General features: G+C 44.9%; 1 protein-coding gene across 1 annotated transcript in view; it reads left to right on the top strand.

Moving 5' to 3' along the window:
* Nucleotides 1–13293, top strand: part of LOC143178638 (uncharacterized) — a 262313-nt gene that overhangs the window by 180125 nt on the left and 68895 nt on the right. Inside the window, exon 15 of the mRNA XM_076377419.1 lies at nt 7074–7361. Within this exon, the coding sequence (XP_076233534.1) occupies nt 7074–7361 (288 nt within the window). The remainder of the gene's footprint in view (nt 1–7073; nt 7362–13293) is intronic.

Genomic DNA, 13293 nt, shown 5'->3' on the forward strand with positions numbered 1-13293 from the left:
ACACACGCGTCGCTACTGAATGCCCACGCGTAGAGGATCCAATCGTTCGCGCCACGATTCGAGTTCCTTGAACGCACAGTGGGTACAGGTTCAAGCAGTAGATAACTTTAAGCTAGATCCAAAGTGTGGCAAATCGAGGAATTAGTTTTACATACTCTGTAGAATCAAGGGGTGTAAAAGAAATTAGTTGAGTTCTTTAAAGTATCTAAATTCAACATTTTATGTTCTCCAAAATTTCAGAATTTAGTATATTCTATTTTTATAAAATTAGAATATATCAAGAGACATCAGAGTTGTTCAGAATTGAGGATAGTTAATTTTTCCAAAATTTCGAGCTCCCTCAGAATCTCCAACTTCTCGTAGCGTCTCTAATAACAATATCACGCGGTCCAGCAAAATTCCCTCAACGACGCAGCCAGCAAACAGTAGCGCCTTAATTACTCCTCCGACGCAGCGAAATTAGCTGAAACTTGTCTCTGTCGCATCTGTTTAGCACCGCGACGCATTACCAGCAGCGTCCCCAGACGTACCTTCAAATTTGTCAAGAGTCTGCAAACATTCGCGACACGGTTAGCCAGTGTCAGCTTCCGTGAGACGTTCCCCTTGATTCCACTTGTCAGACTGCCTTTCTCCACCCCAGCTCTCTCCCTTCCTCCCAGGCTATCGATCACTGTAGCCTCTCGCGTCAAATACAATTTTCCTGTCTCTCGAGAGATCAGTTCTCTGGCTCGAAAAGGGCTAAGTCGAGGCTCCAGCGATCGAAGCGTAGCCAGGCAATGGCAGACTGGCCAGGAACCGTCGATAGAGGAGCAGTCAATTGGTGTGAACGTACTCTGCGTCCATTCTGGCTCGCAGCTTGGGAAGAGCCCCTTTAGAAACGTTCCACTGGCAGCGGGCCATCCATTAATACGAATTAGAGTATTTAACTTGGCGAAGGGAGGGGAGAGGATAGGGACAGAGACAGAATCTCCAACTAGGGGAGGAAGAAGGAGAAGTAGAGGAAACAGAGCGGGACGCAGAGGGGAGAGTGGAAACGGTCGAGTTGCGCGTTCCACGGAAACAAATTGGCTGAATTGCGACAGCCTGGTCTGAGAGGGGCCGAAAATTGTGTTTCAGCGTCGATAAGCTTCCCTCCGCTGTTTCGCCCGTGGAAAAGGATTTTCCTTCGAGTCGATGCGTTTATTACCCGACGATCCTCGGGAAATGAATATACACTGGTTTAAAAACAACCATCACGGTCGAGCTGTTGAATGGCGACGGTGATTCGATCGTGCACGCTCGAAACGAGCTCTGAGCACCGTTCCCACAATCTGCGAACGGGATGTGTCGAGGCGGATTCGATGCTCGAGCCCCGTATCGTATTGAGTAATATGTCGGAATTGCAGCTCGTTGCAATCATTAAGCTCTTCACCCGCCGGCTGTAATTTATTTCGCTGTCTAATAAAAGTCGCTCGGCGAGGATTCCCTGAGAGGATTGCTGGCGATTGCATCGGGAGAATAGCGCCTATTCGTGACGGATCGAAGACGAGCCTCTTCTTCGAGTTGTCGTCATCCGCGGATCCGCTTCGATACGAATTGCCCAATGGGATGACATAGATGGCTTCTTTAGTCCTTCGTTTTTTCTTTCTTTAAGGCGAGCTCGTTCCTTTTGCTAACTCGTTTAGTTATACTAGAACATAGACTTGAATTAAGTCTAGATCTAGGACTTGAACTCGGAGATTTGGAGTTGGAAATTGGAAAATGATTCCAAATCGCTGAAACTCGAAACACTCCAGCCCCCACACCATTCATCTCGAAACCCAGACAAACAAAGTTGAAAAACCTGTACCTCTATTTATCCTCCTACTTACTGATCTATCAATCCTTGAACAGAGCCGCTCGCAAAACGAAAGACTCTGAAATCCAACCACTCGAAGACGCAATCATCCCCGAATCTATACATCGAAGGACTCCCCGCTTATTCAGATCTAGATTGCTCGCGAGTAAAAGATCTCTGAACATTGCAACACATGGAACACCCTGGAATCCTCCTCCCACGCGTCTTCTCCGGGAGTATTGCGCTTATAATTGCGCACTCATTTTCGTCTGCAGATTCAGCGGCTCAGACAATAAGCGGCTTAGGTATCCTTCTATGATGCTTGTTCTATCCCTGTCCTCTCCATCCCCTTCGTGTCTCCACCCTCCGTCTGTCCCTTTCGCTCTTCCTGCCTCTATCTCGCCGGGGTCGTCCGCTATTGATTCCAGGTTTATTCTTGGCGGCCTGGTCGCTTTGCTGTCGTCAAAACATCGAGAGCACGGCAAAGGGTGCCGCGGCATTTTAGGCTCTAACGCTTGGAGCCATTACTTAGAGAGCCTGTTCTATTCTGTCCATAATGGCGAGCAGTGATTAGCTCCTGACGCCTCCGTGTCGAGAGATTCTAGCTTCCCTCTGGGAACCTGGTTTAAATCGAGTCTTGACCCGAGCTGTTCCTTCGCCATGAGACGTTGAGTAAATAGACCTCTGGGGAAATAGGATTCTACAGATACAGCGATTTCTACTTTCTACTTACTTAGAAATCGTCCATCGACTCGTTAAGCCAGCTAAAGTGGCCGTGCCAGGGTTCAGGTTGAAATTAAATCAGAGGAAACGTAGCCTGAGGTCTGCTCCAGATACCTTATTCTCGACTTTCTACTCGCTCCAGAATCGTTCGTTATTTTTCTATTTTTCTGAAACACCCTCAGTGGATTAGGAGAACTGCAGCGAGGCTTGGCAGCAGGACACGTTCCCTGTGATCGCAAATCGTATCGGGAGTTTGCATGCGCTGTTAGCTACCTGTGACAGACGAAGGTCCCCGTCGACGGAATAAATTTCCCTCGCAGCGGCATTAATAAGTTAGCATCGCAGGCACGCGCTGAATTTCCATCTAACGAGCCACTTAATGGGACCAGCGACATGTAACTTACACCGTGTCCCAGCAATTAGACGTTGAGCGATAAACCATGGATCCCAGACATTGAATTCCCTGAGGGGATGTCGAAACGTCAGGGCTTTCTTCAGTCTAGTACAAAAGCTAGTTCTTTACCTCGTTCGTGTTCGCTATGCGTAATCGAGGCTTTTTTAACCAGCCTTAACTACCTCGTGCACAGTGCTGACTTCTTATCGGATTGCTTTTAGTACTGTAGCAGTACTAGAAACGAATATCTAATTCCTGCTTCTACCCCCTTCGCGATAACTCGCCAACGCGAGGCTCCACTGATTCATAATGTTCATTCAGAGAAGGAAACCATGTTTACGGTAACGTATCAACGTGGAAGCGTACCTTCTGCATTGTTCCGTGCAGACCTAACAATGCACGCTGACTCTTACGTCATTAGGATCCAGTGTCGTGTTGCTATTGCGTCACTGGAACGTCAGCAATACGTCGATACTACGGTTGTATGGGTGTATCTGCGCGTTTCCCATGGCAATCGTGGTCAAGTTGATAGTCAGTCCCTCCTGCGTTGGCTTCGGCGACTGCCTGACCTGGCCTCGCGGGTCAGCCTCCAGTGGTAAGGAGTTTCCCTGCACTACCCTCGTCTCTGTCGATAATGCATGCTTTCGTACCTTCGTGGAAGCAGAGGAAGAGATAGGGTACAGGATTTTCTGGTGAACCTGGATGTTTTGGAGGTTTTGTGGGTTTCAAGGGGATTTAGATGCTGATATCTTGGATTTCGGGGAGATTTGGTACTGGGGAATTTTATTTAGATGTTAGAGAGAAGAAAGATTCAATTTGTTAAGGGTAGATTACTGAAGGGTTTAGAGTCTCTAGAGATTTGTAGATTTTGGCTCAGTTTAAGCCTTGAGATCTTAGATCTCAGGGAATTCTAGATGCTAGGACCTAATCCAGTGCGAAGAACTAGGTTCTACTTAGGACCTAGAATCAAGAAATACTTAGAATCTTAAATTGCCCTCCAATTTTCGTCTCGACTCCCAGAAGGCCCCTCCCATTCCTCTGCTGCCATGGTATTCACAAGCCTCGGTCAACCGCAAGGCCACAGTCTATCCTCGCAGAGGAATCACGCTCTGAATGGTCCCTTGTGTGCCCCACGCAAAAAGCTGTTCAACAGGGAACAGTTGAGCCTCTCATCAGAGGCTCAAGCAAATTTCCTCGAGACACAGAAATTCCCTGAAACCCTAACAACCTAGTACCAGACAGAATCTCACGATTCTCACACGAACATCTTAACAACGCTCGCGAACGATCCCAATTGCAAGTGTCCAGGGCACTGACTCCTTCCACTGGAATATTCTTCAACGATGCTCCTCCAGTCGCAACTTCATAGAATAAAGCCTCTATAAAGAGTTGCTGTTGGCGACACAGACGATATTCTCGATAAAAAGTTCCCCCGTTATCGTCGCGGCAGATGGGGTAATTAGATCCAAGGAGCCTAGATATTAAAATCACAGGGACGCCAAATTGCTGGGTTCGCGCGGGTCCCAGGGCTCCATTATTTCTGGGAGCGAACAATAAACGGGTTACCGAGAAGTAGGTTAACCGAATGACAGCCTCTGTCGGGGGAAATTGGGTCGTGGGATCGCATCTATTCCCTTCAGTCCGCCTCCTTTGTTGATTAATCTACTGCGCGGTCCTGATACAAGACGCGAGCTAGGAATTGCGATGATTCTTCGGGCTCACTCGATCCTACGCTTCTTTTTCAGCCCGTTTCTATTCTTCCCTGGACCTTTCTATCGGCAGCCTCCCTTTCGACCATTGTCTTCGTTTCTTCTCCCTCTCTCAAGCCTCTGCTCTTTTATTTCCCTCGGTCGAGCTCGTTAGACCCCTTTTCCAAGGTGTTCTTTGCGACGGAAAACTCGGCGGAACGTATGATCGTGGGAAAGTAATTCCTGGGTTCACGGGTCGCTTCTTTCGTGGGCCCTGGAAACGTGACCTGACTCTTGTTCAGTTTCGTTCACTCGCTAGATTCGATATCCTTAGAGCGTTTATTAGGCAGGAGTAGTTGCATCGAGGTGTGAATAATAAATTGCTGTGTGGTCAGCGTTTGTTCGAGCGAAATTGAGCTCGCGGAAAAATGACGCGACGAAGGGGTAACAAATGGTTCTCGCGAACTTCCTTCCCCCGTGGCTTGCGTATTTCGCAGCAATCTTGAAAGACGAGCGGATTGGACGAGCCATCTGTAACCTGTCTCGAGGGAGTTATGCTCGCTAGAGTTGCTCCTGTTGCGGCTGAAGAGAAATCGGTTCCATTTGCGGGGAGGTGGCAATGGCTGCCTCGGTACTGATGCTTTGGATGCTGTCTCTATAGTTAGAACGCTTTTCTTCGAGTTCTCTTTCTGCTCGGGGGGACGTGAATCTTCCTTGAAAGGATTGGCGACTAGCAGCGCGATGATCGTGTGCATTTGAGCGGTTACGTAATCGTTCGTGATACGAAAGAGAGAGGAAGAAATGATTGCAGGAAATATCTACTTAAGGATTGGAGGAGGCACTCTAAATACGAGTGGAACGTGCGGTAACGTGGATCGTTGCTAACAAGCGTTAATAGAGATCCTCGTTTCTAATCGCTACTGATTTGGGTTACGATTATATTGGGTAGTTCTGGGTTTGGTGCTGAAGAAAACTTGGGTGTTTAACAGGCACTAGATCATTTTATTTCTAGGATGCTTGAATTTGTAAATATTCTAGATATTATCTACTAACTTTCAGTAGTATTATTTGCTGAAGTCTTTAGGAAACTCTGAACCCAAGAAACACCCGCTACTACTTAGCTACTCATGCCATTTCACAGAAGATACTTGAACTACCTAATTCCAGACACCTACGTATTCAATTGTATACCTAATCGCATATTTAAGTACTTGCTCTAAGCTCCCAAACACTGTTCCTCTCTTTAACCCTTGCATCAGGTAGCCACATAATTATTCAGATACGTAGCCTCCCAGTAACCACTAAATAATTACCTCGGTACGAAATCAGGTCGCGATCAGCGTTTCGCTGAATTGTGGGTATCAAAGTACGCGTTATCGATTCCACGATTATAGAACTAGGCAGTTATAGAGATGTCGTTCGTAAATGGGGACAAAACAGAGAGAATAATCCAGAACCGTTTCCTACGGACGCCTTCATCCCTGAGTTTTTCATCGAGCCTAGGGGCGGGGGACGAATGAAAGAGGGTTTCTCCTAGCATGTCGCTAATCGTTGCGCGTGCAACACGCAAAATGATTTGCGGCTTGTCCGCTGCTTCCACTTTTAATGCCAGCCATCAGCGACAGAGAGGGTTTATTGTGGCGGCGCGAGGAGAGCACGCTGGCACAAATCATCGTCTCGTTCGCGCGTCACATTTAAAATGCAAAAATTATGTTTGCCTTGTTTGCTACGGCTGGGATGGAATATTTATTCGAGGCCCGTTTACGTCCCAGCTAGGTCAAATCGATTTGAGACACACTTTTCACCCAGTTACTCGAGTTACTGGGAGCTCTGAATATCTTCCTTCTTCATCACTTTGTATGTAGTTTACATACATTTCTAGAGTTTGCATGGAGGGTGGTGCGAGACCCTTCTGTCGCTCTTGTGACCTCGACTTATGTTCTGTGTACAGTGTTTTCTCGATTTAGAGGGAGGATTCTTCGGAGTACTTATACATGAGAAGCATAGGTATGAGGGCAACATCCAGGGAACCAAGGGAAAATAAAATATTACAGAAATCAAGATGAAGAATTCAGTAGCATTCATGAGACAATTATATTTTTCACTGCTCGATTTTAAGTCTACATTAATGAATCAGATACTTCAATCTTGGTCTGACTAAAAGCTTTAAGGACCCCTCAGTTGTCTTCATATTCCCAAATCGAGTATTCCATTACTTTCTACCAGCCCCCACTACCAGAAATTCCAGCTATAGTAATGACTCTCTCAAATGACCCCCACTCTCTCATTAGAGATCATTTAGGGAAGCAAAATAGGCTCAACATTCGCGATTGTAAGAACGTTTGGATCTAAGGGTGGGGGTCTGGTCACAAATCATGAACATCGAAAATTATTTTCCACTCCCCCTGACTAATTAGACACTTGGACTGACCAGAATCGTTTCTGTTTTCAGCACATGGTGCAGACAGGCATGGCTGCGCCCTACGGTGGGGGTGTCTTCCCCCCGCCGGTGAACGGCGTAGCGGGCGTCGTCGGGGCGGCTGGTACAGCTGGTGAAGTAAAACCACCACCACCAGTGCCAGTGAAGGAAGACAGTAGCGGGGCGCCACAGCAACCACCACCCAGTGGGCCCCAAGTACCACAGCCAGCAGGCGCGCCACATCCGACCCAACCTGGTGCCCCAACTACAGCCAGTTTCAGTCCACCCCCGCCTCCAAATGGCGTGGATCAACAGGCTATCGTAAGTTATCACAGAACATTTATTTTATTTTTATCTTCTGTATCACTGTTCTGTGCTTTGAGATTGGTCGAAATTCAATTGCTTTATATTTAAGAACTGTAGATTGTACAGAAAAGTAGGGTCAATAGAACAAGTACTATTGGGAGTTCAGAAGTTGTCAGTGCATTATGATAATATTAAGTCGTAAAATAATATTAAATCAAAATATTAATAGAATTAGTAGTCCACTAGAACAGGTAGTTAATCCGAAGCAAATCATCCTCGTCTTCAAAGTATTTTCATAAAATCTACCTAATAACACGGAGCATATTTTCCTATCCCCTATTCCCACACTAAGATAATATCGTCATAGATGTCAAGCCCAAATATCAAGAAAGCTAGTATCGCCTAGCGAAAGAGCAGCGCGAGTCAAAGCAGCGGGAAAAGAAGCCCGTGAATGGGACTCGAAGGACAGCTCGAGCAGGGCCATAAACCGCTCGTTGACATTCTCGCTACACTTCACAAGTAGGGGAACGGTAGAACGCGCAGAGACGGTCTTCCGGCGGATGCAGCGGCGGAACGCGACCCCGTGAAACCGAGGTCACGCCGCGTCGATGGCCACTCGAATCGGTGTACCGAAACCACAACCGACGAGCCTCAATCTCATTTGCGTGTCCTTGCCACAGTCGCTCGTGACGAAATCAGTCTGTGCTAGAGTCTCCTTGTTAGAGAAGAGTCCTTGCCTCCATGCCCCTAGAGGAATCGTTGGCGAAAGACGTGACACGATTTTATTTGAACCAGGAGATCTGTTTTATCGCTTGATTTTCGATTATTCTGTTCGCGTAGGAATTGGAAAACAACTGGAGACTTTTTAATTTGTTTAAAAATACCTGCTGAAATTGTCCAAGCTAAATTATTCGTTTTTCTAGTAAAATGGCTTCCCATATTTGGCCCGCGATTTTCTCAAATATGCTCCCCTTCCTGGTGGAAGCGCTTGCCAAACTGCATGGATAAAACAAACATCCTCGCTTTTTTCCCGATATGCTCGAACTAATCCAAACATCCTACTTCTCGCAAACATTCGGATTTGTTTGAACTACGCCGCTCTGGTGGCACAGCCACCATAATTCGTCGTCGGTCTACTCCACGATAATTGGCGGGACTCTTAAAGCGGTCTAATTAACCGTAGTAATTAAAGTAATTCCCTTCGTTAATTCAATTTGGTGGACAGACGAATTCCAGGCCCACGGTTTGGCAATGTCTGGCGGCGTGATGGTCGACGTAACTCAGAGTGGAACCCACAGAATGGAGTTTGAGGAGTTTTTATGACGCTTTTTAGTTCTGCAGAAAATCCTTTGATCCCTCTGAAAATTTTTCTTCATTGATCTTTTAGCAGTGGAGTAGAATATTTTGGGTTTAACATATTTGCAATATTCGATCCTTAAAAAATTAGAAATTACTAATAGGGAGGAAAAACTATTTTCTTTCACTTATTATATTTTTAATATTTAAATATTTCTCAAATGTAGACGCTGTAGTTAATCTCGACTCGCCACGATCTCGATTTACTAGGAACGTCGTCGCACGATTCACAGAACCCTTTACCAGACGATCGTATCTAATTAACCCAAGTAGCAAAGGCTATGCGAAGCATTTCGGACACGGTTGAACCGAGCGTGAAGAGTTCCGAACAATGTCGCGGTTCCGGACAATGCAGTCGCTTTGTCCGTAGCTCGTCTGGTCAATTAACTGGTCCTGGTTAGTCAACGGCTCGTAAAGCTACAGGCGCAGTTCGTTCTGCTGGCTTTGCACGCGCAAATTATCCTCAACTCGCGCTCGTCTCCTCCCTATCCCTGTAATTCTGTGATCAAGATCTTCTGAAAAAGAGGAGTCACGTTGCAGCTTTTAGAGAACTATTCTGGAGCTTGAAATTTCTTCGAAAATTCACCTTTCTTTTAATGAACCTTAGATTATTAAAATTCATAGGTCGTCAAAATTAATTAAAAGTGTTAGTAATTAGGATTAGTTTGATCCAGTAATACGCTACATTTGATAGTGCGCGTGAAATCAAACGATTCTATTTACTGTAACCACATGGATCCACATTTCCAGCTCTGTCCAATACCATCGTTTTCTGAACCCTTTGCATCCTGTCTCAAAACATATTTACATTAAATCACTACAAAGTCCAAGAGTCCCCTGACTCACGTAATCGTCGTCAATAGTCAGAAAAATGTGTACAAAAGTCTCTTGATGATCACTCGCGAACAATGACCATTCCCAATCGAGCTCGCTTGTTGGACGGATCGACCATTCAGTCTCATCTCGCGATTCTCCCGAAGAGAATGGAATGTCCTCGAACTGACAAATTGAATTACTCGGTGCAGAGGCATGAGTGAAAAGCCTCCCGTTTCAGTGTCGCCGCGCCCTTCTCTTTGCAAGCGTCGGGGAGGGTCGTCGTTCTTTGACGGAAAGCCTCAGACAATCCCGTTTCATTGGGATTCGAGGGTTCCGCTTGGCTCCAGCGACGGGAAAGTTCGCGGAGCCGTCTCGAAAATTTCCATCCGCGGCTTCTTTGCCTGGCGTGGCTCGTTAGCTAATACAGAGTCGCGTCTCGAGAGGAGTTCGAGTGTTTCGAGGGACTTCTGTGTCTATGGACTCTAGCGGGAGTTTTTGCAAGGCTCCTCTGACCATCCCTTGGGGGAAAAGTGGTCGAAACTTCGAGGCGAGTAAATTTTCGAAAAGCGAATTTTCAGTTATTTAAATTTTTAGTTATTCAAATTTTCAAATATTCAAATATTCAAATTTTTTAATATTCAAAGTTTCAAATATTCAAATATTCACATTTTCAAATATTCAAATTTTTGTTATTCACCCTTCTTAATTATACAAATTTTAAAATATTCAAGTCTCGAGTTATTCAAGTCTTTGGTTATTCAAATTTTCAGATATTTAAATTTTGAACTATTCAAATTTTCAAGTACTCAAATACTCTCATATTCCGCCTAGTAAGTACCTCGGTACTTCATTGCACAGTTCCACCGAATTTCAGAGATTCGATTAGCGCACTTCTGTTTGTTCTCTCCCGCGGAAAGATAAATGGACGTCTTTCTTCGTCCAGCTCTTCAGAGATCTACCATCGTGTTTTTGCGGCCAGTTCCTCCTGGGAATTGAAGAGGAAACAAACGACTGGGAGTTTAGGGGAACGATAAATCCTTGCCAGGACAGAGAGAAATCCCCACTATTCGTGTCAGCGGAGGAACCCGCCGGAAGATTTCACGTTTCTTCGAGGATACTTAATTTCTGTGAAAATATTTCCTCCTCCTCTTTTCCGCCCGTTACTTTCTTGCCTCGAAGTTTCGCGATAATTCTCGAATCAGTCAGCCTCCGATACAACTCAGAGGTACGGAGAAATCTTTTCTCGGTCCATTCCCTCGAGAGATCCTGGGTGAAGATCGATGGTAGGTCGAAGCTCGTTCACTAGCAGAGGAGTCAATTAATCTTCTTAAGGACGAGCTACGCTAATTCACGTCATTAAAATTCCGTTCACCTTTGGCAGGACTTTGCTTGATTTACGACGTGCAAATAGAATCGATTCTGTGTGTCTTTGACGCGTGTGTCGCGCGAGATCGTTCTCCCATCGATTATCGATTAATCGTTAATTGAGGTGATTCTGTTTCGCGAAAAGTCAATGTCAAGCTTTTGTACTACTTGCCAGGTTCGAATATCTCGAGCATTCCGCGTCGAAAAGGATGTTTGGACAAGCTCGAAGTTAAATTGACGTTTATAACGCAATTGAAACTAGCGTAAGCATAAACAGAAGTGTCAGGCGTTTGCGAGAAGCCTTTGAGGCAGCTAGCTGCTTTCAGAAATTCGATTCTTGAAGTTTGCTTCTCTACAACTACGTGAACTGGGGAAATTGTCCTCGTGAAATGCATTGTCAGCTGTTATTGCAGTTATTTACTGTGAGATGCAACATTGACTCTTCTTAACAATAGCAGAAAAAGAGCATCCTATTCAAGTTGGTAGGGCTTCAGGAACTTCGAGTGGATTCAAATTGAATTTAGATGATACGCTGGATATTAAAAAGCAGAGAAATTTTCAGAAGGAAAGAGAGAATTCAAATAACTAATAAGTAGGATAACGAGTGAAATTATTTTAGCACAGTGGAGAGAGCGTTCAGAGTCTAATAAAAATGACGATGCATAGGGTAGAAATATTCGATGGTGCATCACTCATCGAATAGAAATGATTTCCACTAATTGGAAATCCGTTCAGCAGCCGTGAAACTGTTCTCTGTAAACGGCTATCGCGAACCGATAAAAAGAATAAACGGAGAGTGAGCAATTTCGATCGATTAAACGCGACACAGCCTTGATTTGACGAAAGAGATCAGAGCACGTTGCAATTACAGAGTTCGTATCCTCCCTTCAAGTTCCCTGCTTTCTGCTACTCTGTCACTGAAAATAAGAATCTGTAGTTTAAAATGAGAACACATAAATCACTTAGTCACTAAATGTCAGTCTATACTTTAATTTAGGATTATATAAAAATATATATATTTTGACTACAAAAATTATATTATAATTTTATATATTAAAGTGGTCACTATTTCTTGAACGAGATTGTCAATGAATTAAAATCCTCAAAATTCGAAGTCTTCAAATTTTCAACCACAGTAATATATCTCCTAAAACTCAGCACTACTAAGTCTACTGTAGAGTCTCCACTCTAAACCAAAGCTTTCCACCCCCACGACGCTCTTATTTCGAACGCCCCCATAAAGAGGAAGTCAGTGTCAAGCGCCCAAAAAGAAGGGAAGGAAAAAATTTCAATGGAGCCATTACTTCCGGTGAAAAATTGTTAAAGAAAAGAGCAGACGTGCAGGGGTGCATTCTAAAAGAAAGAACGGTCGCCAGGGAGAGCTCCGTTTTCCACCCTGCTAAATCCTCTCGCCGACGCTACCCCCGCCTCTTTTGTCTCCTCGAGCTCGAAAAAGTTTTAATCTCCCGCGAAACAAGCTCGTCGTGTCGCAGAATGCGTCTGGGACACGTATCGACGCCCTTCTTCGACCCTCGATCCCTTCAGGTATCGCCTCTATGGCCGATGAATAATTCGTGCACTTCCCACCGCGAGCTGTCGAGTCTGGGTCCTCTCTAGACGACAGCGCATTTAAATTTCATCGTGACTGCCGCGGTTTTCGTCAGAGGAATTAATTTCGCCCTCGATGGTTCGCCTCGACTACTTGTCCTTCCGCGGATGACGTTCATATTGGTGAATTTATACAGTCACAAGTGTCTATGTAGATTAATCGAGATTTGTGGTAAGCGGGAAGTAAGGTAGAAGGGTTAGGAGATTGCTGGAGAGAGTTGAAGAGGGTTGAAATAAATCGTAGAGATTTCAGAGAAATAGACCTTGCACTGTGCTCGATGACAGCTGTCTGACCACGAGAATAATATTTCATCTTAAAAAGGGTACAGATTATTTTGAAAGATTGCTTTCTAGAATTATTTTCTTCATCAATTTGGAACATTCTTCCCAGAAATTTAGTTACTTAAATAAAAACTCAAAGCTTCGAAAATAACACCATAATCAGAGAGAAATATAAACTAGTTTAGGACACCCACGCAACATTAAAACGAATTCCAAGATGGAAAGAGTAATCACCGCTATAGAGGATCCACCATTCGTTACCTTAACATTACTGCGAGAGCCTTTCTAAGACCTTAAGCTTTCTAAATGAATTATGCCTTACATTTAGCTGGCCACGGGTTCCAGCCATATAGAAGTTCAAACGTCTTCGCCTAAAGTGTTTATTAATAGCGCGTGCAACGTGGCTCGAACTGCCTCAGCTTTCGGTACACGACTCTTGCGGTGTACCCAAGCGTCAGAGACAGGCGTGATAAAGTTCCCCCAGTGCTCAGTGACGTGGCCAGAAATTCCATCGTGGCTG

This window comes from Calliopsis andreniformis, chromosome 4 (genome assembly GCF_051401765.1).
Source record: "Calliopsis andreniformis isolate RMS-2024a chromosome 4, iyCalAndr_principal, whole genome shotgun sequence".
Classification (NCBI taxonomy): Eukaryota; Metazoa; Arthropoda; class Insecta; order Hymenoptera; family Andrenidae; genus Calliopsis; species Calliopsis andreniformis.